At 46.6% G+C, this 21,282-nt stretch overlaps 9 protein-coding genes across 9 annotated transcripts; 5 read left to right on the forward strand and 4 right to left on the reverse strand.

Annotated features, from left to right (window-relative positions):
• Positions 1-175: 175 nt before the first annotated feature.
• On the forward strand, positions 176-2,287 carry BKA55DRAFT_567376 (major facilitator superfamily domain-containing protein). Its single transcript, XM_046192727.1, has 5 exons — positions 176-794; positions 841-1,242; positions 1,290-1,407; positions 1,453-1,707; positions 1,754-2,287. Exons 1-5 carry the CDS (start codon positions 429-431, stop codon positions 2,089-2,091), a joined length of 1,479 nt encoding a protein of 492 aa, XP_046050567.1. The 5' UTR covers positions 176-428; the 3' UTR covers positions 2,092-2,287.
• Positions 2,217-3,798, forward strand: BKA55DRAFT_593885 (uncharacterized protein; the record flags this gene model as incomplete). The annotated part of the gene is made up of 5 exons (XM_046195602.1): positions 2,217-2,245; positions 2,732-2,798; positions 2,835-3,277; positions 3,377-3,601; positions 3,648-3,798. 5 exons carry the CDS (start codon positions 2,217-2,219, stop codon positions 3,796-3,798), a joined length of 915 nt encoding a protein of 304 aa, XP_046050568.1.
• Positions 3,799-4,309: 511 nt separating this feature from the next.
• BKA55DRAFT_567378 (RmlC-like cupin domain-containing protein) lies at positions 4,310-5,145 on the forward strand. Its single transcript, XM_046192728.1, has one exon. The coding sequence runs from the start codon at positions 4,573-4,575 to the stop codon at positions 4,999-5,001; it is 429 nt and encodes a 142-aa protein (XP_046050569.1). The 5' UTR covers positions 4,310-4,572; the 3' UTR covers positions 5,002-5,145.
• A 792-nt stretch (positions 5,146-5,937) lies between these two features.
• BKA55DRAFT_593887 (uncharacterized protein) lies at positions 5,938-6,995 on the forward strand (the record flags this gene model as incomplete). Its single annotated transcript, XM_046195603.1, has 4 exons — positions 5,938-6,045; positions 6,092-6,288; positions 6,337-6,685; positions 6,732-6,995. The coding sequence occupies 4 exons, from the start codon at positions 5,938-5,940 to the stop codon at positions 6,993-6,995; spliced, it is 918 nt and encodes a 305-aa protein (XP_046050570.1).
• A 1,067-nt stretch (positions 6,996-8,062) lies between these two features.
• On the reverse strand, positions 8,063-12,012 carry BKA55DRAFT_539156 (uncharacterized protein; the record flags this gene model as incomplete). Its single annotated transcript, XM_046190101.1, has 2 exons — positions 8,063-10,944; positions 10,998-12,012. The coding sequence occupies 2 exons, from the start codon at positions 12,010-12,012 to the stop codon at positions 8,063-8,065; spliced, it is 3,897 nt and encodes a 1,298-aa protein (XP_046050571.1).
• Positions 12,013-12,865: 853 nt separating this feature from the next.
• BKA55DRAFT_593890 (uncharacterized protein) lies at positions 12,866-14,280 on the forward strand (the record flags this gene model as incomplete). The annotated part of the gene is made up of 6 exons (XM_046195604.1): positions 12,866-12,972; positions 13,062-13,225; positions 13,342-13,421; positions 13,491-13,617; positions 13,668-13,724; positions 13,775-14,280. 6 exons carry the CDS (start codon positions 12,866-12,868, stop codon positions 14,278-14,280), a joined length of 1,041 nt encoding a protein of 346 aa, XP_046050572.1.
• A 166-nt stretch (positions 14,281-14,446) lies between these two features.
• Positions 14,447-15,456, reverse strand: BKA55DRAFT_689826 (uncharacterized protein; the record flags this gene model as incomplete). Its single annotated transcript, XM_046199399.1, has 2 exons — positions 14,447-15,281; positions 15,332-15,456. The coding sequence occupies 2 exons, from the start codon at positions 15,454-15,456 to the stop codon at positions 14,447-14,449; spliced, it is 960 nt and encodes a 319-aa protein (XP_046050573.1).
• Positions 15,457-17,077: 1,621 nt separating this feature from the next.
• Positions 17,078-18,857, reverse strand: BKA55DRAFT_738028 (major facilitator superfamily domain-containing protein; the record flags this gene model as incomplete). The annotated part of the gene is made up of 3 exons (XM_046201383.1): positions 17,078-18,267; positions 18,313-18,546; positions 18,600-18,857. The coding sequence occupies 3 exons, from the start codon at positions 18,855-18,857 to the stop codon at positions 17,149-17,151; spliced, it is 1,611 nt and encodes a 536-aa protein (XP_046050574.1). The 3' UTR covers positions 17,078-17,148.
• A 1,004-nt stretch (positions 18,858-19,861) lies between these two features.
• BKA55DRAFT_689828 (uncharacterized protein) lies at positions 19,862-21,073 on the reverse strand (the record flags this gene model as incomplete). The annotated part of the gene is made up of 4 exons (XM_046199400.1): positions 19,862-20,169; positions 20,227-20,352; positions 20,405-20,764; positions 20,815-21,073. The coding sequence occupies 4 exons, from the start codon at positions 21,071-21,073 to the stop codon at positions 19,862-19,864; spliced, it is 1,053 nt and encodes a 350-aa protein (XP_046050575.1).
• Between the last annotated feature and the right edge of the window lie 209 nt (positions 21,074-21,282).

Here is a 21,282-nt window from a genome sequence, read left to right on the forward strand (position 1 = left end):
CCTGGAATCAGTGACCCTTGCCCATCTTATCTTAGTGGCACACCAACGGAGATAGCGCGGACCAGGACGGAGACGGGTAAGCTTATGCGTCTCCGACTCACACTCACATGTCAAATTTGGTCCAATCAGCTAGTAGGTGTACCTTCTCACAGCTTTCGGGCTTCAGAAATTATATCGCGGTCCGAAGTCATCGGGCTCGGCTTGGAAATACCGATCAACACGATCGATGAAGGGACTGTTGGTTGGATCATGTTCAGTATAGGCATGCACTCGGCGATCCGGGCGACGGATAAGCATAAGGCGGCGACAGATTGCCAAATCATTGCCTGGCCAAGTAAGAGGGTGATCAAATAAAATGCAGGAGTAGCGCAGCTAATTCTGAATGCTTTCACAATAACGGCGCATATACTGCAAGATCAATTCTAATCATGAGCGATCAAGTTACCATAACACCCGAAATGGCCTCCGACAGGGAAGACCAGAAGCCTGGGATAAATGATCAATACCAAGACCATCTGGTAACCTTCGACGGTCCAGATGATCCCTATAACCCCATTAACTGGCCATTCCGCAAGAAGTTCATCACCACCATCTCCTACGGTCTCACAACTTGCTGGATCACATTAGCCTCTGCAATCTTCGCCGCTGCTATTGAACCGGTTTCTACCGAGTTCAAGGTCAACACTGAGACATCCGCTGCAGCAACGAGTTTGCTTGTGTTCGGATTCGGTCTTGGGCCTTTGGTCTGGGGACCGCTCAGTGAGCTCTATGGTCGGAAATGGCTTATCCTCATCGTGGGTTTGTGCTCCAATGCTCAGAAGCAATGACTAACTGAAACAGCCGTATTTTATCGCCGCCGTCTTCTCATTCGGCACAGCCACCGCAAAGGATATCCAAACCGTCCTCATCACGCGCTTCTTCTCGGGTCTCTTTGGCAGCGCGCCCGTTACGATTACTGGAGGTGTTATGGCAGATATCTGGGCTCCTCATCAACTTGGTAATGCCATCGTGGCTTATGGAGTCACTATTGTTGGAGGTCCGACATTGGGTCCTATAATAGGCGGAGCACTGTGTTCGAGTCACCTGGGCTGGCGCTGGACTGAGTACCTGACTGGCATTGTGATGATGGCTCAGCTTGCAGTTGATCTTTTGGTGATTGATGAAAGCTATGCACCTATTTTGTTGGCGAGGAAAGCTCATAAGCTGAGACTTCATACGCAAGACTGGGCATTACATGCTAAGGCAGGTCGGGCATTGCCGTGAATCTGTCAGAGCTAACTGTACAACAGCACGAAGAATGGGACGTGTCATTCAAAGAGCTATATCAGAAATACTTCATCCGACCATTTCAGATGATGGCAACACCCATCTGTTTTCTTATGTCGCTATACGCCTCATTTGTCTATGGTAAGCTCCCTGACATAGTGCTTGATCACATCTAATTGGATGCAGGCATCCTATACGCAAACCTCGAAAGTTTCTCCATAGAGTATCAAGAAGTGCGTCATTGGGGACCAGTGGTTGGTACACTACCCTTCATCGCACTTCTAATCGGTATCCTATTTGCAGCAGCGGTCAATATCTACAACAACAAATACTACCGTAGGAAGCTTATGGAGAATGGATACAGGGCCGTCCCAGAAGCTAGGTTGCCTCCGATGATGCTTGGGGGTATCGTCTTTACAGCTGGACAGTTCTTGTTTGCATGTAGGCTACCTTAGCCGCTCCCAAATCCCGAGACTGACCATTCCAGGGACCTCATCCCCAGACATGAACTACTGGCCATCTATCATCGGCATTGCGTTGACTGGTCTTGGCTTCACAACCATCTTCCAAGCTGCACTAGGCTATCTCATCGATACATTCACTCGCTACAGCGCAAGTGCAGTTGCAGCCAATACCTTTATGCGGTCCATGTTCTCTGGTGCATTTCCTTTGTTCATCATTCCCATGTATCACAAGCTTGGAGTGGACTGGGGAACAACCGTTTTTGGTTGCATTGCTGCTGTGTTGGTCCCTGTTCCCTATCTGTTCTTTGTTTGGGGCAAAAGGATCCGAGGTAAGGGCAAGTGGAGCAAGGACAGCGTTTAGCTGCACCATGGGTTTGTCTTGTCTTACGAGTCTGATCTTGTATATGAGTTTGTAAAACTCAATCACTGTGTATATCATAGCCGTGAAAGGTTGATGTCCGCTGGCGTGTCAACTGGGAAATTAGAATGTGTAATCGGGAGAACTTTAATGCACTGTATGAAAAGGATTAATAACATGCACTGCACTTCATTTGAAGCCTTTTAATAATTCCTTTGTTTATCATCTCTTTGGGCATCAGTCTAATCCAGTGTTCACATATAGTTGTTATTCCTTCAAGCTTTGTTCACCACTCTGTCCGTGCTGTTCACGATTTTCCGCTGAAGGTTCTGCTCCTGATGTTGAACACGGCATGAACTCAAGATATCTTGAGCAGACCTTTAATGAGCGATATAGGTTACAATTGCATAAGAATCTGGACTTGGCCGCCAAGCGGAGCTTAGCAGAAGTACCACCAGCCAGCTCCAATACCGAGGGTTCCATCACTAACATTACCAGCTCGAACTTCGAATAGTTTCAACATAGCATCTTTATCGCCATAAAACTTAACGATGAACGGCCATACCAAGGCACTTCACTAGGCAGAAATTCGAGATCGACTCCAAGCTCTAGACTATGAAGTTCATGCTCTCAAGTTGAACAGCGGACATTTAGCCCGCAAGTTTGGCTTAACCGACACCTGTGAATGTGATGCAAAGTCTTTCTTATCAGTCTCAGAGTCGTTAGAGGAGGGGTAAATCCTAGAGTTTCCTTATATCGAGTATCATCCTTTGTCCCGCAAACAGGCAGAGATACAACGACGAACCAAAGCTTTAGAGAATGGAATTCGTATCACGAAGTGGAATCTTGGGCTCCCGGACAACAGGTCCATCTCTGCTGACGATGCTGACCCAGGTTCTTCAATGTTTATCGATACAGTTGAGCGCTCTGTCTCAAGTCGCGCGCCTGACCTCGATGTGATGATCAGTCCTGCTCCGACTGCAGATACTTACTGTTTGGCCCCTGAGTTTGAAGCATTGCTAGATGAGCTTCAAAATTCTGGAAGGATCATAAAGCGTACGAAATTTTATCATATCAGTACGGCTGCAGACCCGAAGCAGCAAAGAGATAACGAAATCATCATGGCGCGCCATTTCAAACAGTACGAGGATCCCGATTTATCTGGCACTATCCGAGAACTCGACCCCAAGTTGCATGCTTGCAGAATCAGGGCCAATCCGCACCCCTATCTGTCAATCAAACATTCCATTCTCACCGATCTTATTCTTGATGCTAACTGTAACATAAGGAACAACGTCTGCAGTTTCTTTCTTCGCCGCGAGTACAAGGAAAGATACAAATACAACTTCAACGAGCTCGAAGCTGATAACTTCCACGACTGGCACTGGCTGCCTCTCCTTAGGCAAGGGGACACTCTAGCCGGTGCCATAGAGGTCCTTTGCATAAGTGACCAAAAGGTGCGCGGTATGATTCACAACGTCAAAGATCCCATCTTTGAAGATCGCGCTGCACTGTGGCCCTCCATCGTCTTTGAGCGTCTGAAGCCTGAATTTCGTGAGATTGAAAGCGCTGGTTTCCGCATCTTGGCATGGCGATCATGCAATGTGGATGGGGTTGTGCCCTTACGGTTGGATCGACATGGCTTCTGGATTTCTGGCGTACCCGTCCATAAACAACGCTAGAGATGCCTCCCTTCCTTTCAACTTTTAACTGCAAGGATGCACTGCTCTATGTGTTCTGTTCCTCGACTTGGCTTGGACTTTAGACAAGTAACAATTTCAAATTCTATCGGATTTTCCTTGTATGCTCCTTCTTCACCATGATTTCCATATCGTTCTTGAGCAAATAGATATTAGTCAGAAAGTTCTAGAGATCAATCATTTGATATGTAATGGCCTTATATTATGATTCCCTATAAAATTTGAGTTTATCCTTGATACCTTTCCTAGCGAATGGTCTGACCAAGTGAGACAGTAATGCCGATGCCATGTCTGAAGGATATTCATATAAACATACGTACGTAGTACAGGCATAGGTATTAACAATATTGATGATACAAAAAGCAAAAAAAGACTTGTTGATATTAGTGCAAGTGTACTCTTTAAGTTAACACTGATGCACTAACTGTAAATTGTAACTAGCTCACTGAAGCAATAACTCCATAGGTCTGGTGGAATCCAACTAACGAGCAGCCCGGACTTCGGACATCATCAAAGTCCGGATAAAAACTTCATCCAAGAAAAAGTCTTCTTTTGTCGCGCGGTGTAGAACAGTAGCTAAGATGCAGCTCTACAGTAGAAGATTAGCTAACAGCTTAAGTAGTTATCTAAATCACAGTGTACAGAAAGTGCTTTCATAAGAAATCCCATCTTGCTCACGACCTATAAAGGTAAAGAGCTGAAATATCTGCTTCAGAACTCGCCAGTCACCTCTCTACTCTTAAACTCTCTCTCGGTATTCATTTCAACTCTAAGTACCTATATCATGACTTCCCCAAATACTTCAACTCAACCCTCAGTCGTTGGCGACATAATTCACTGCGACAATCTGAAATGGCTCCCTCTCGCCCCCAAGATCTGGATCAGACTCATCAAACTTACACCCGAAACCGGCTCTTACACAGTCATGATCAGAGCTGAGCCAGGAGGTGTTCTTCCTCGGCATCGGCATGTCAAGAGCGCTGAGATTTACATCTTGAAGGGAAACGGGGATCATCCGCAGGCTGGACACTTTGAGAAGGGAGATTATGTCACGGAGCATGAGGGCGCACGACATGATCCGCTTGTATTTGAGGTTGAGACGGAAATGTTGATGATTAGTGAGGGAGCTTCGGTGTTTGTGGATGATGATGGGAATGATCTCTATGCGATGGATATTCCGATGCTCCAGAATCTTGCAGCTTCTATGGCCTGATCGTTTACAGACTTTGATCCAGACTTCTGCTCTCACTGAACCAGAATCTGACATTGGCCTTTATGGTTGTCGTTCATTGTTGTCCATGGTTATTGTCATTAGCATATTTAGGATCAGTAGGAAAATGTTAATAATACTCTATACGCAGTCACGATCGGGGTGACAGTATCTAACTTTGTGATAGTCTTGGTAGCCTTGGCGGCTTTCGGGTGAAGTAATGCATTGTCGTCTTGACACCATTAGGTGCCAATACATGGAGCGATCTACGTTTGTGTGATACAACTCTTCATATTGGAAGTTGCAAGAATCTCACGGCCAAAATCTTCAAATATGGGCCAATGAAGATAATTAGCTGATCTGTTACAAACGAAACGTTGACACAATTTTGCGGGAAAAGATCAGGACACTGATTTATCAGGTTGGCAAGTTAGATTAACTTTCTCTCAGCAAGAGCTATAGGAAGGCAACAACAATGAACATACCCAGATATTCCTACAGGGCACTTCAAAACTTTTGCCTATTGTTTACAAAAGCATTACATATTCTTGATAAGCCTTGAGGAGCGGCTAAGACACAACGGATATACGGATATAGATGAATTTGCTGTTAGTGTCGGATACGCCCTCCGCTCGGTCTTTCACAAATATCCGACGACGTCCGGTCTCCAGTTTAAATACGAATAATGACTCGTATTATTGGTTTCCCTAGAGATTCAAAATCCGCAGCGACGTCTGTATCCTTGTGCATAGGCGTAGCCAAACTTCAGTCGGACAAAGCAGCTCCAAATGGCACGCCAAGCACTAACTCCGCAGCCTATAACAGGAAAGGTCAGATCATGAACGGAATTTCCTATGGATGAAACAAATGTATAAAATTAAGCTTAGCTCTTTCTCGTTGAATCTATCCTAGTATATATAAGTTCTCTTATCTCGAAACATGGTGCACGTCGTTGCTGTGGCCGGCGGTCAAGGGGATGTCGGCAGAACGATTGTCGAGGTTCTCAGCCAGAATCCGCATAACCAGGTTTTAGTGCTGTCTCGCAAGGTAAAAGAGAAATTGTTATCGAAAGGCCTTCACTAACATCATCAAGAAGCTCGATGACGGGTCTACGGTTTATGTAGATTACACCGACGTGTCTCACATTCGTGATTCGCTTGACAAAAACAACGTTGAAGTTGTTATCTCATGTCTGAACGTCATCAGTCCGGAAGCTAGTCAAGCAGAAGTCAACTTGGCTCGAGCCTGTGACTCTTGCAGTACCACTCGCAGGTTTATCGCTAGCCAATGGTCCATAAAAACACCTCAGGGATGAGATAAGCTATCGTCGTCACTTAGTTCATCTTGGCTAAATATCTTTACTAGATCACCCCTACCCGACTTCTCAGCTGCTACTCTCGCCGTGCTTTCGGAAACAAAGCTTGAGTACACCGTCGTCTCCAACAGGCATTTCTCAGATTACTATGGATATCCGAAAGTCAAGACTTATCTTAGACATGCTGATTTTCTCGTCGACATAGCCAACAAAACGGCGGCTATTCCAGGTTCTGGCAAAGACAAGGTTGCTTTCACGTACAGCTTCGACGTTGCACGTTTTGTGGACGCTTTGATAAGCACGGAGGAGAAATGGCCAACGCAAAGTGCCATTATCGGTGAGAAGATCACGGTTAACGAGATTGTTGCCATTGTTGAAGAGGCGAGGTGAATCAAGAATTTCAACTGTTATTTCTCAGCTAACCTATGCAGGTGAACGATTCTTTGTGGTCTATGACAATGTCGACAAGTTGAAATCTCTGCAGGTGACGGAACTTCCGTCACATATGGAGGCATACAAATTGTTTCCCAAGCCGATGTTGCAGACTTTGTTCTCTGTTATAGGCTTGTGGATTACTGAAGGCCGATTTGATTTGGCTTATGAAGGATCACTCAATCAGATGTTTCCCCATATTGAGTTGACATCTGTGAAGGAACTAATTGATCGGGCATGGAAGGCTTAGCAGGCTTACTGTGTAGACCCTAATGTGCCATTTAAATGCTTCGAAATACTCTTAAGAATCCGACGAAATCTAACAGTGTCTCACCTTGATGGGTGTAGTTTCGTTACGTGTTTGTATTATTGTGACTATTGCATTACTATAAGCATCTCCCCCAAGTCTTCCTCGAATCGGGAGACTCTAGAGGATGACGAAAACATGTTTCCAACCGTTAGAAGCTTTTAGACAGCTGAAGCTCAATGAGCACCGGTGGGTTTAACTCGTCAATGATCAATCTGTGAGTTTCACCCTATATACATATGGGTATTGCTAGGATCATCAATCTCGAAGGTATATGGGAAACCTAAACGGCCGAAGGTGTAAGAGGTCGGATGAATTGGGTTATGATCATTTGTCTAAATAGTTGTCAAAAGGTATGATTGCCATGAGTGGTCCGCTTAGCTACTAGTCAGCCAAGCTACCTTAAAATATAAGGCGACTGGCACCTCCTCCTTTTACCATAGAAATCAAAGCTCTTTAAACCCTCTCTTATGTGCCCCTCTGCTGCGCGTGCCACAATAGTGAGCTGGATGTGTTATTTGCAGTTGAGACCTGTGGCTAAGAGCTTATAATCGCCACACAGAACTTAATGTGGGGCGGAGGCCCCCAAATAGCGCAGGTAGCTAATAATAACTTCATACAAACATACGGGAAACTGCCACGAACGCCTCATCTAGTTAAGCTGTCAATATAGTGACTTTCTGTCACAGTTGAGTGTTTAGATAGATGCATTGGCTACGGAAGCTGGATATGGCCCACTTAGCTACTTGGAGCAATTGATTACATGTAGACGAGAAGCTTATATGGCGAGAAGAGGGCAGACTTTACTCTTCTGCGGATGTCCCGATTGCTGTGATCCCAAACGCCACTAGTCCGAAAGTCTTCAAAGGCCAGGTCACGAATCGTCTAGGCTTTCACTAACATATACAAAGGGCTGGTATTGAAAATAACAGCGAAGTCAAAACACCTTTCCGTTGTTAGTGCCGCCTCAAAACACCTTTCAGGATAATAAACTCTCCTGTATGAAATAATCATGTAACACCTCGCCTTCCTCCTTTGTCCTTCATAAACTGGACGACTTGCTCGCTACCTCCCTCCACTGCGTCATCAAGCGGAGTTCTTCCTTCGTTATCCTGACAATTGATATCCGCTCCTTTCTCAATCAGTATGGCGGCTTTCTCGCGAGACTCAGTTCCCAAAACTGCAAGATGCAATGGCGTCTTGCCCAAGTGATCGCAGGCGTTGATGTTCAAACGTGGCTGGTTGGTAAATATTGATAGTTTGTCCGGGTTACAAAATCTTAGCATTAGATGCAAAGGTGTGTGACCATAAATGTCACTGCTATCAAAGTCAGCCCCATAGCTGGCAAGTAGCTGAAGCATATCGCCGGTAGAAGGGGTGAATATTGCATAATTTGCAAAGTAGTGGAGGCACGTTCGGCCTTCTGTAGTACGAGCATCAACCCTTGCTCCATTGCCCAGAAGGACTCGAACAACCTCATATGGTGTCTTTCTACCCGTGATTGCTTTATGGAGGCAGGTCTCGTCAGCTTTATTTCGAGCATTCACGTCAGCCCCGCTTCTAATAAGAAACTCGATCTCATCGACGGACGCCCATCTCACAGCCCTGAAGAGAGCTGTTTCGCCTATAGGATCTCTGCCGTTGATATCTGCTCCATGGGCAAGTAGTATTTCCATTGTCGTCTTGGACCCTTTTTTTCCTGCGGCAAGGTCAAGTGGTGTTCTCTTGTAACCGCCTGTTTTCGTTTCGACACTTGCTCCTCTCTCCAGCAAGACTTTCACCACTGCCTCATGACAGTTGCGAGCAGCTAGGCATAGTATGTGCTGATCTCTTACGCCATAGGTGTTAGGATCAGCCCCGGCGTTGAGCAGAAACTCAACTGTTTCCGCGTGGCCGTTACTTGACGCTAGCGTGATGGGGCTTTCGTTCTTGTATCTTGCATGAATATCCACTCCGTGATCTATCAACCATCTTGCTATCGCAGTATGCCCATTCTTTGATGCAAGTATCAGTGGATCGCATCCTCCTCTATTTTCATCTATTCGTTGAGCCCCTCTTGCAGCGAGAAGCTCTACAATCTCCAACTGCCCATGTTCACAGGCCCAAGAAAAGGGGCTGCGAGCCGATCCTCCAGCGTCTACATTGGGTAGCAAACTTTTCGTAATTGCGATTCCATCGTGATCTTGTGAAGAGAATCCCAAGAGGGCAGCTACGCTGTCCTTGTGCCCTTTAGCCATGGCTGCTATGAGCGGGTAGACATATCTATCTTTGTCTGACGGGATGTCGATGTTGGCATCGTTCTTCAGCCTGGTTCGAATGAGTGACGAATACCCTCTGTCCGCAAGTATATATAGCAACGCGGCGGTTGGACTATACTTCCGGACCTTGTGCTTTTCAAACTTGTTGACTACACGTTTCCAGGCAGAAGTTCGAAAGTTCTCCAGAAATGATTGCTGTTCAGCAATATTTGCCGCAGAGTTAGCGTGATGTAGAACGGATTGACTAGCATATTTGAGAAAGGGGTATATCTCAATTCCCAACAGAAGCTCCTCGTTGTCAAGATAAGAGTCATCAATCTGTTGCTTTCTGGTGACAAGATCAAAGTAGGAATAGCAGCATAGCTTCAGCCTTTCATGGCCGACACTCTCCCAATCAGGTCCAAGTTCTGGCCATAGCTCGTGGAGTCCCTTATCCTTAATAAGAAAGTCACGAACAGACTCATGTATGAACTGAACTCTTGGTTGCTTGACTTTTGTGATCTCGGCCAAACCCTTAGATGAACTGATTACACAGCGGGCAAAGCAATCCTCAGAGTCCTCGGTGTCGACTTCTGGTATGTCAAAGTCTGCTAGTCCCTCCAAATATAGCCCTGACCATATTGCATGATAGTATTCCTCAGGTTTCAACGGTCGTTCGCTGAGTAGAATCCAAAGAAGAGATAGTTGGAGTTCTTCCATATTAGCGGTGTCTCTTTTCAGCAGGTCTTTAAACAGATCACTCAAGCCACTTGGAACCTGTTCAAGTCTTCTCTTCATAGCCAGGCGCCCACGGCAATTCTCTTTATTCAATATATCGACCACAAGGACAACCCAGAGGAATACTCCCGCTGCTTTTTCAAGCATTTTCACCTGGAGCTCTGTGAGGAGTGGCCTGTCTTTGATTCGAAGATGAGTCTTGATGTAACTCTCGAGGTCGCTGGCATGTCCTATTTGCTCCTCGAGGACAATACGAATGCCGAATTTTATGTCTATGTAGGGATAATGACGACTGGAGAAACAGATGTGAAGATTCACGTTGTTCTCTGTGCATTGCTCGGCCAAATCTTCGAAGTATTCGACTAGGTCCATAACTTGCTGCTCGTCGCATTCGTCAAGGGCATCGATGAAGCATCTAAAAGATCTTTGGCCAAGCTTGGCAACTGCGGCGCGGAGGAGGTCTTTCAGGACGTTGAAAGGAGGACAACCACTTTGGTTCCGAGGCAAAAGATCTGGATCATCCAAGACGCATTCTAGGTCTGGGAATCCCTGGAACAGTTGTAAAAGCAAGGATCTGTACATCCCTGAGACAGTCCTCTCTAATAGCTCACCCCGAGCATTAAAGAAGAACGAGGCTGTGAGGCTCTGATTTTTTCGGTCTTTCTTCTTCGACTCCGAATAGATGAACTTCATAATCGTAGACTTCCCAGCTCCAGGCTTTCCTCTGATCCACAGGAAACCATGATGCTGTGATACCTGTTGCGGGTCGATCCACAAAAGGTAATCAGGATGCTTGAGAAACCAGCGGCAGGTCTTTGAATGTGCGGCTTTGATGATCAACTTTCGAGCATCGATTTGTTCAAAGTTCAACGAATTCAGTATCTCCTCGTGGCGCCCTGGTACCACACAGTGGTCATCTGCGTGTTATTAGCAACGTAGATTGAGAAGATGGAAACCAGAAAGCACTTACTCTGCAGTTGAGTGTCACCAACACATGATGCTTGAGAGTCTCCTCTCCAGACCTCCAAGAATTCATAAGCATAGGCTGCTGCAGTCGCTGCAGCATATCGCTGCCACTCCTTTGCTTTGTGGGAGTCCGAATAGTCGCAGATACCACGAATAGGGAGACAAGGCATGATATCCATTAGCCCTGCGGCCTCCATCTCAAAGCAAAGCACGTCCAGCTGTCGGGCGATCTCATCACGAATAGTCGAGTCTTTCATCACTGTATTGGCCGAGCCAATACCGCCATAGTGAATGACCGGATCAGTGGATGATCGCATCTTTCTTGTCTCTAGCTTGGACGAGTCACATTTGTCACAAGATGAGACAGAATCCTCATGATGATATGATGATAGAAAGAGGCGATCTGGTTCGGTCGGAAGAGAATAAGCGGAATAATCGCTCATTTTATCTCTCAATATTGAGGGAACTCGGCTGCCTTTCAACTCGTGTAGAGATCGTAGATTTGAAATGACTGTGCGGATAGACGAGTCGGGTATCTTTGGAACTGCTGTCCGCTGGAAGCCCTCCTTACGTGTTTTCCCCATGTCATACTGCATGACTCGTACTCCAACAACAATGTCCCCAAGTCGTATATCAGCCTTGAGCGGCACTCCACCGCCAATGCCTACCATGAGGCCGATCTGAATATAAGGGAATGTTCTTTTGAGATTACTCAGGACACTCGCGGCATTGACCGTTCCGTATTGATCTGTCGGCAAGCAAGCTATCACCACATTGTGATTTTGGATGCTGCCCAACACGTAAGAATTCATATCATTGGCTTGTCCTGGACAGTCAACATGTTCCTCGTCGAGCATCGCGCGTGCTGCTGCCATCTCAATAGGCAGTGCGCAAATCCAGGCGACTGTATAAGGACCACGTATGGAGTCATTCTCAATGCGCTGGTAATCAGTTTTGCGTCGTTTCGCGTGGTAAGGCAGCGCCCCATCATCAGTATGAGACAGTCGGCGCCGCTCCATTTGGACGTGATTCACTCAGGCTAGAGTTGGTTATGTATCTTCTCGTAGCTGATAACTTGATTTACCGGGGGTATCAAGTGCTTTCTGAGGGAAAGATGCTTGCTTCTCATCGATGCAAGATGATGTTGAGGGGAAAATTCAAAATCAGGCTGTGCAAACCAACATGCATGAACTGTATGCCTGCGAGTCAGCCTCACCAAGGGCTTGATACAATCCCTGTTCATGTCACGTGCTCTCTCCAGTAAGAAATAAGAAATACTTAACAAAAATGGCAGACAGCTTAGAGATAGGACTCATCACTATGCAAGTTTAAAGCTATAAACTTGGCTCCTGTTTTCTATAGCTGCGGAGGATGCTGCTGAAGGCTTGTTCATTCGACCTAACATGTTGTTTTAAAATTAAGGTCAATATCTCTACTAAATTCTAGAATCGTAAGCCAATTTTGGTTAGTGTTAGATGTGTCATTGCAAGTCCGGGTAAATATTGCTTGGAATGCGAGGAAATGAAGGGCCCCAGTAAGCATCCCACTAGCAATTACGGATTTCTATTATCATACCATACTTTCTCTTACACGGCTTAGAGTTTGATTATATGTCTCATTTCTACATGTAAGCAAGCTTGGGACTTGAGTCTAGACTTTACATAATTACTGGAGCTCTGTCACTTTCCAATTAGCACCCTATCTCAGCCCTCATTCCTTGCTAAACCTCATCCTTCATAAATAGTCTTATATAGAGCAATACCCAGCGGACGAGACAGCGTAATTTAAGAAACAGCATCCCGCCCAATTTCATTGAAACTACAATACTATCAGGTCCTCCTTTCAGTAATTGATACTTCTTGCTTTATCACTATGCATCTATCCTCCCTTCTAGTCACAGCTCTTCTTGCTGCTGTGCCAAGCTTATGTGCGCCTACTCACAAGTGGGGCTGCAAGAGTCCTGTCGTTCGTAAAGAATGGTAAGTCGCAGCGTCGCCGCATAAAGCACTGATGAATTCGATATCTCTTGATGCCTTCGAGTTGCTGACAATATTGGCTTTGCTTTTAGGAGAACACTAAGCACCAAAGAGAGGCATGAGTATATCGATGCGGTCAAGTGTCTTGCATTGAAGCCTTCTCAGACTGGAAACATATACGCTGGTGCCAAGTCCCGCTTTGACGACTTTCAAGTCAGTCATATCGTGAATACTGACTTTATTCACTATGTCGTAAGTCTCTGAACTTCTTCATCTCCCTTCTTTCGAGCTAATTGGACATGCAGGGATTCTTTCAAGCGTCAGTACTACCAGCACTCACATCACTGCATCAGTAACTAATGAGAGAAATAGCTGGCACCGAATGTTCATCGCCCAATATGAGAAGGATCTTCGAAATCTGTGTTGCTACAGTGGAGCTCAACCATACTGGGGTATGTATAAGTCCCTGAATACTTATTAATACTAACCACCTGGGTTCAGACTGGACACTAGACTCAAAGTCTGTAGAGGATTTCGAAAACTCTCCCATTTTCGATGCAGGCACCGGCTTCGGAGATAACGGGGTTTTCATTGACACCAGTAGCTGGACAAACGTGACTAGACAGGTCTCTGGCAGGACAGGAGGAGGTATGTCATACCACCGTTCCAGGACTAAGAAGCGCTAACGTGAACGATAGGCTGCGTTACCGACGGCCCTTTTGCCAAGGGAGAATTCGAGGTTCATGCAGGACCAGGTATGTCAATATGAGTGAGAGCCTCTCAAACAATTGACTAATTGGATAAGATAACTCCACTGCTTACAACCCACGTTGTCTGGCCCGCGACATCGCTCCAGAGTATGGTGTCTCCAAGCTCAACCAAACCGTGGTTGACTGGACTTTTGAAGCTAAAGACTTCTTTGAGTTTGATCAGCGTGTCCAAGGTGGCGTTAGTGCCGAATCCCAAGGATACCACGGCGGCGGCCATCTCGCAATTGGAGGTAGTCTCGGTGAGATGGGTGACATGTACTCTTCGCCTGGCGATCCTATCTTTTGGTTACATCACACCAACGTTGATCGACTCTGGGATAAATGGCAGCGACTGGACTGGCCTGCTCGAAAGAGCGACATCAGCGGGCCTGATACTCAGTATGCGTATCCTTATGACTTCTTTGGGGACAAGGAGTATAAGAACATTACACTTGCTTATGTGATGGATTTTGGGAATTTGCTTCCTGGTAGGCGCTATGTCACTGTTGAGGAAGCTATGGATACGCAGGGAGAGCGACTGTGTTATACGTATCAGTCGTAGCGCAGTGTGGCTTCAGGACATGGTGGAATCCTTGTCGATTATATTGAAAACATTAACTATTACAGAATAAAATTAAAAGTACTGGTGAAGTGAACTCATGTAGACATCAAAACTTGTGTCATGGAGTCCCGTAGCATTAGATCGTGAAATAATAATCCCCGCCGACTTAGTTCTTCACTCCGCAAGCAACAGGGAAAGCCTGGCCCGAAAAGTCATGAGTCTTATCACCACTAGGAGTCTTAACAGAAAACTCAAACGCGGAAACAGCATTCTTGTTACCCATGACATTGCGAACAGGGTAGTGACGTCCAGCGATAAGATCAACATGACCGCACTGAGTAGGGTTGTTGAAGTGATATCCAGTAGCAGTGAGGACAAGAGCAGGAGCGTTAGGATCAGTCTCGCCAGTTCCGCACTCAAAGGCGTTCCCCTGGCCGAAGTAAAGAGTGTTGGCGTTATCAGCAGTAACGCAGAGCTCGTAGGTTCCAGTCTCAGGAGCCTTGTAGTAACCGGTGTAAACCAGTGTGAAGTTGTTGGCGTCAACCTTGATACCACCGGCGAGAGTGCGATGGTAGCCGACGTACCAAGCCTTTCCGGCGTAAGCGGAATCAGGGAAGATCTGAGGGTATCCAGCAAGATCCTGCATGTAATCTTGGGCGAAGTATGTCTCGCTTGTGACGGAGGAGTCGAGGGGGGTGAGGTCATCGGTGATGTAATATGAGGGAGGAACGGACATCTCGTCGTTTCCGTAGCCGCGCTCGAAGACGTTCTTGTAGTAGTCGACGTTGAAACCGGCGGCCTGGCATCCGGGCTCGATGGCGCAAGGAGTAGGAACGGGGACATCAGTGGTGGCGGATGTAGCGCTGGTCTCAATGGCGGCGGTAGTGGTGGGGACTTCGGTCTCGGTAGAAGTGATCTCGTTGGTGCTGAGCTGAACAGAGGTAGTCTCAACAGTGCTGGTTTCGCCGGCAGTGGTGGTGGGCTGAGGGACAGATCCAGTGCTTAAAAATTGTCAGTGGAGCTCTATCGATAGTGTCCAAGAATGTCATACCTGGTAGCACTCTTGATGACAACAGTGCTGGAGACGATGGAAGATGGAGGTTGAGGCTTGCAAGGGCCTGCTTGAGCGAGGCCGAGAACGCCACTAAGGGCAATGAGGGTCTGAGTAGCTCGCATTTTCAATGTTGATTGATTAAATAACTTTTGAATGAGTGTTGACGTGAGATAAACGAATGACGGTCACTGAAGAGTAAGTTAAAGAGCGAATGGTGCAAAAGAGTGCGATAAAATGAGAGAATGAGCGATACTAGAACCGATGACCAAACAAACAACAACGCTGGCACCCTACTACATTTATACGATCTCAATTCATCCTCTCTCTCTCACGCTTTGACTCCTATCATCTCATATAGCCTCTCTTATTCCGTTTCATTTCACCAACCCCTGCAACGGAGACCCATAGTCAGGTCAGATCCACCGATATCCCGCTGTTGTTCTAGCGCAGCCACCGTTTTCTCCGCCGCCACCACGAACGAATCTCCTCATTTGACCGTGATTCCTCGTATTATTTTTAAATTGAGAGGAACTTCTCTCCCACCGTTTCCGCGTGGAAGGGCTGAAACACCGGACTGATGGCGGCGGGAGGTGACATTTTGAACTCCACTGGGTTAGGTGTTTGCTCGATAAGCGGAACTGGCCCAGGAGGTCCTCGGGTTTAGCGAGCCGGATAGCGAGTTGGGAGCTGAGCGTTGCTGGGGGTATTAGTGGATTGGTTTTATAGGGTAGGGAAGTTCTCAAAATGGGCGCGTTGTTCCGTTCGCGTGCGATTGACTTACCTGTTGCGTACGTACGAGCTATATCCTTGCATAATTATAGCTCAGTTGATAACTGTTTATAAGGACAATGTCAACTTAGCAAACACAGAGGATCTCCACATACATTTCTTGAGCGATCCGATAACGATGTCTTGCTGTTGATGCCCCGCATCGCTCAGGTCATTCATCTCTCGGCGCGTCGGCGTAGTTACATTTTCCGGGCCGACAACGGTTGAATAGCAGAAACCCTCCTCGCTTGGGATGAAAGCTGGACCTTTAGACTGCGGTGGGAGATAATTGCCAAGATCTCTCTTCTTAGCACTTTGCCCACATCCCGTTCTCCCAATGGCAACAAAGGTCCCCTGTTTCGGATGAAGCGTGCCGACCCATGACGATTGAAGGGCTTGATCCACGACCAGGATGGGCGAAAAAGAACGAATGGTCAGGGACCGAAGGGCGAGTTTTCAACTGGCATATTCGCTTCCAGGGAGAGTAGCTGTCACGTCATTCAACATATAAATAGGTCTGTAGACTTATTTATTCAAGTGATCCCTGTCTCAACTCACGAAATATTATTATGTTTAGAAATATGCTGCAGCTATTATAATAAGTCGCAACTCGGCACTTGTTCGCCTTTGATTCCTTTGGCGGATGAAGGGTTCAATTGACCAAATTGACGCCTTTGATTCAGGGTAGCTCGCGACATCTGCGCACAGAACCAGGCCCATACTTTAAGCGAGCAGAGTCGAGCAATGGCGATGAAATCATAGCCAGAGACCCATTTATATTGTGGATTGTTGCTACTGATAAGATCGATAAGCAGTGTGGAAACGCGTCTTTCATCTGGCGAATCTTCACAACGCGCCTTGCAAAAAGGCGGCATGCGTAACAGCGGTGGTCTCGGAACGAATTAGTTCGTGATTGAGAACAAAAGCATGGAACGAGGGAGTATGATATAGTATTTTATCTCATTATTATAAACGCTAAGAAAACACTTTTGTGCCATTGCTTGGCTTGTACATGGACCTCAGGTCCTTTTTAATACCGCGATGGCTTACTGAGGGCGAAGCGCAGTTCTTTCAGAGTCACTCCATCGTCCTTGGATATACTGCCTCACAGTCTTGCCCCAAAACGCCGCCGGGACCGCCATAGCACCCATAACAAGCATCAGGACTAAGATGAGGATAGTTGGCTGTAGAATATGGTCATCTTCAACCCAAGGCGCTATGGCCGTGCCGATCCCGAAACCAAACATGTTTCCTGTGAAAAGCTGAACAGCGAGTGCTGCTGCCGCCCATCGTGGGAAAGCCTCGGTAATCCAAAGGGTGAAGGCGACATTGCCGGTGAGATAACTCATGATGCTGATGGCTGAGGTGATGTAGATCCAGGCTGAAGGCCACTTGTTGACAAGGGCGAGACCATTGAGAAGGACGCTTGTCAGGCCGGTAATGACAGGGATAGCAAATAATGCCAGATAGACTTCGGCGTGACGAATGCCACCTTTACGAAAGGTGTAGCATCGCGTAAACCAGGAAGCGAATGGTCCCGTTAGAGGGAACGCCAGAAGTGAGCCAGTGACGCCGGCGACTCCAAGCAAGCCATTGATACACCTTGTGTCTTTGACTCCGTACATTTCGATGAGGGCGGATGGTTGAGTAAGGTTTAGGAAGATAACACCACTGAGGATGATACCCGTGAGTAGAGAGACCCAAAAGGTTAGAGGGTTGAGAATACATAGGAACATTTGTCCATATGTCGCAAGCATCGACTCCCACTTTGTACCAGGTGCTCGCGACACCTTGAAGTGAGACCAGATTGACCACGAAGACGGTAAATCAGGTAGAGGCTTGCCATTCCTGATCAGCTCAATTTCATCCCAACCTCCATAGATCTGAACCTTTTCAGAGCTGCTCTGAACAAGAACTCGACCGTCCAGTGCGACGGGAGGTCGGAGGAAGTATGTCTCGGGGACACAGAAGAGAACCAAGAGAAAGGCGAGTATGCAAGGCGCAAGCCAAACCTTGTATACGCATCGCCAGCTTGATGTGAGGTCAGTTGTCAATGGAAGTATCAAGAGAGCGAGTTTGATGAGTGCTGAGCCTGTGCACCAGAATAGTGAGAGTGCACTGGGACGCTCATGAATGAATGTCGCGTCGATAAGAATGAGTATGAACTGTGATTGTTAGTACTCGTTAGCGATGGGGAGCTGCAGTCTTACCATTCCGGTCGCTGATCCGGCTGCGAGGGCTTGGAAGCTGAGAGCGACAATCAACTGAAGAAATGATCCAGCATAGCCAGCCCATAGAGTTGAAAGAGTCGTAACTACAGCTGCAGCAACAACAATAGGTCGTCGTCCAACTGCTGTTGATAGAGGAATGCCGATTAAGTATCCAACTCCAGTAAAGAGAGTCATCGCCGAGGATAAGGACTGTACTCCAAAAGGACCCATTGGCTGCACTCCAATTAGCATCTCACTCTTGAGAGCAAATCTTTTTGATTATTTACCTTGTCTTTGAACTCCTCCCCAATTGCCTGAAGCAACAACCCAGGTAAATTGAGTTCAAACGACGCAGCCATCGAAAAGCACTGCAGCGCCAAAAACGCCAAAAGCCTCTTCGACCAAGACCACGTAAGCGGATCACGATATGATTTACTCGGGATCGGCAGCTTCAGCACGCGCCCATTAGAAGAGACGAAGAAAACACTGCCAGCAGTGGGAAGAGATTCGCGCTTCGCAACGATAGAACTCGCACTCGACTCCATGACGAAAACCAAAACGCAAGTCGAACACAAAACAATGTATGCCAAGGCAAGTCAGCAAGAAAATGAGATCATGATCCCAGATGCAGATTGGGGAAAACTGGATCTTTATTAATGTGCTCAAACCCTGGAAAACTCTGTGATAAACAAACTTTCGGGTCGACGGAGGCTCTGTTTTATCTAGGCTTAAAGTGATTAGGTTCTATTGTAGATTGGGCTCATCGCAATTACTCTGCGGGCGTGTTTGAGCGTTAGACGCTAAGGCGCGGAGGGTATTTATTGGTGGTGTTTTTTATTTAAGTTTGGTGGAAACAAGGGGGGTTCCTGATTCCAAACCAGGGGACGAATGGGAAAGGTTCCTGGGTCAATTGCCGAAGAGTCTGAGTCGACACGAGCATGTCATGAATTAATAATTATTGGCTTAGAAAGGAAGGACGTTGGTTTCACAGCCGTTGGAGCTTGGGAGTGCCGAAGCCACAAAGTTAGTTATCTGGCTGAGTTCAACGGGCACTAAAGGGAAGGGAAGTCTATTAATATTCCGGTTGATACTTGTTAAGTTTGTATTTGACTTTGTAATTTCCATTAGTATGCGTCGTCATCATTTTCGCATCTCGATGAACCAATTCAATGGGTAGCAAAAAATGAAGCTGTTAGAAATTTGAGTTCTGCTGCAACGTGAGCATGTTTCCCCAGTGCCGATCATAGCCAAGATTTACATCAAGGTACGCTCAACAGCCGAGAGCGACGGATGAAACGGAGATTATCCGCTATATGTTTCGTATTGCGAACCAATCGGCAGTGGAAATGTGATTTATAATGTGGCTGCATTTCTCAAACTTCGGCATTGGGGGCTCACGAGACAGCGCGCTAGTGACATACAATATCATTTACGGCGACCCGAATACTCCGTAGTCCGACGGCTTTAAAAGTTATTCCATTGATTACTGACTTTACTGAACTACCGGTTGACGCGTCAACGTTGTGATAACCTCCTGCATATGCACGCTTCAAGCAGCCCTGGCCAAGTCCTCGCTATTGAGCCTGACACTCTCCTCTAAAGAAGTAAAACCAGTTTCACCCAGCGCTTGCAAAAGCTGAATGCACCGTAATCTCGGCTTTTCGATATCCGCCAAATATCGCATAGCCTGGAAGTCCTTGACAAAAGTTCTGTCGGGATTCTGCGCCCGTAGAATAGCTAGAATTTGGTCCAAGTTCCACGTTTCTGCCCAAGGGAAGATCCTTTCCCCTCGGACACCATCTAGCAAGGTCGCCGCAACGTGAAGCTTCGCATCATCCTGTACATCGATAAAATATTCTACGCGATAATGTCAGTCAGACTAGTTGAAGTCGGGGGATATTCGTGTTGACATACGAGGTGAGGCATTGGTTAGTAAATCTAGAGCAGTACCGCTCCACAAGGTCTTGATGAATGACGACGTCGATGGGTATCCCTGATGCTTCCAATCGAGGCTTTTACCAAAGTTTGTACTCGGAAGTACTACTACTCGTCAGTAAGGCCTTCCACCAAGTCTTCACGTGAAAATACCAACCCGTGTTCACGATCAAGTCAGAGCGACGCGTCACATAATTATGATAAAAGTTCCATACGGCTCGCTCCGCCTCAACCTTGCTAGCGGCATACGCAACATACCATTCAGGTGTTGAGGCTGAGTTCTGTAGGATTGAAAGAGCCTTGTCGTTCCAGGTATCCGTACCCACCATAACCGGTACCTCTGCCTCGGGGAAAACTGCTGCGGTTGAAGAGCTAGTGTATACAAAACGCTTTACACTTGGCTCATTGTTGGCTGCTTCCAAAGCATTTAGGGCGCTAGCGACTGCATCGGGTATCATGGTCTCAATGCCGGAGTCAAGGCCCAGTGGCGAAGCAACATGCACGACTGCAGCGACGCCTTGAAATATTTAGTAATGAGTCAAAGGATGAGTGAGCTGGTCTTGTTACCTTTTATCACCTCGTCAAAAGCATGAGGAGAAGTCAAATCAGCAACAGGACAGAGCGAGAAGTTCTCTTTGCCGTATTGTTGATAGAACAAGTCTTTAATCCATGCGGCTCTGGATGTATCGCGAGTAGTTCCTCGGACGTTATATCCACGCTGTAGGAATTCGTTTGCGACATGGGAACCGATAAAACCATTGACGCCAGTGACAAGAATAGTTGATCCCTTTGGGATGGCGAATGAAGAGCTAAGAATTGGGGACATTTTGGATATAATCGTCCTTCCTTTGTGATAAGTGAGGTGACTGGTCTGCAAGATATAATTCAATGTTTATTGATCGTGAATGAGAATCTTTTATAAACATCTTGCGCACAATTGAAGGTTTTCCGAATAATGAAATGCGTCAGATTCGGGATTCAGTGAATTACCGAGACAACTTTGGCGTTGGAATAGCGTGCTTACACCTCATCCAC

Source organism: Fusarium redolens, assembly GCF_020744475.1.
Source record: "Fusarium redolens strain MPI-CAGE-AT-0023 chromosome Unknown BKA55scaffold_7, whole genome shotgun sequence".
In the NCBI taxonomy this organism is placed as follows: Eukaryota; Fungi; Ascomycota; class Sordariomycetes; order Hypocreales; family Nectriaceae; genus Fusarium; species Fusarium redolens.

Excerpts from the sequence above, each read along its gene's own strand:
- BKA55DRAFT_567376 (XM_046192727.1), top strand. The coding sequence starts at position 429 with ATGAGCGATCAAGTTACCATAACACCCGAAATGGCCTCCGACAGGGAA. Across the intron at positions 795-840 it reads GGAAATGGCTTATCCTCATC|CCGTATTTTATCGCCGCCGT; the intron begins GTGGGTTTGTGC and ends TAACTGAAACAG. Across the intron at positions 1,243-1,289 it reads ACTGGGCATTACATGCTAAG|CACGAAGAATGGGACGTGTC; the intron begins GCAGGTCGGGCA and ends ACTGTACAACAG.
- BKA55DRAFT_567378 (XM_046192728.1), top strand. The coding sequence starts at position 4,573 with ATGACTTCCCCAAATACTTCAACTCAACCCTCAGTCGTTGGCGACATA.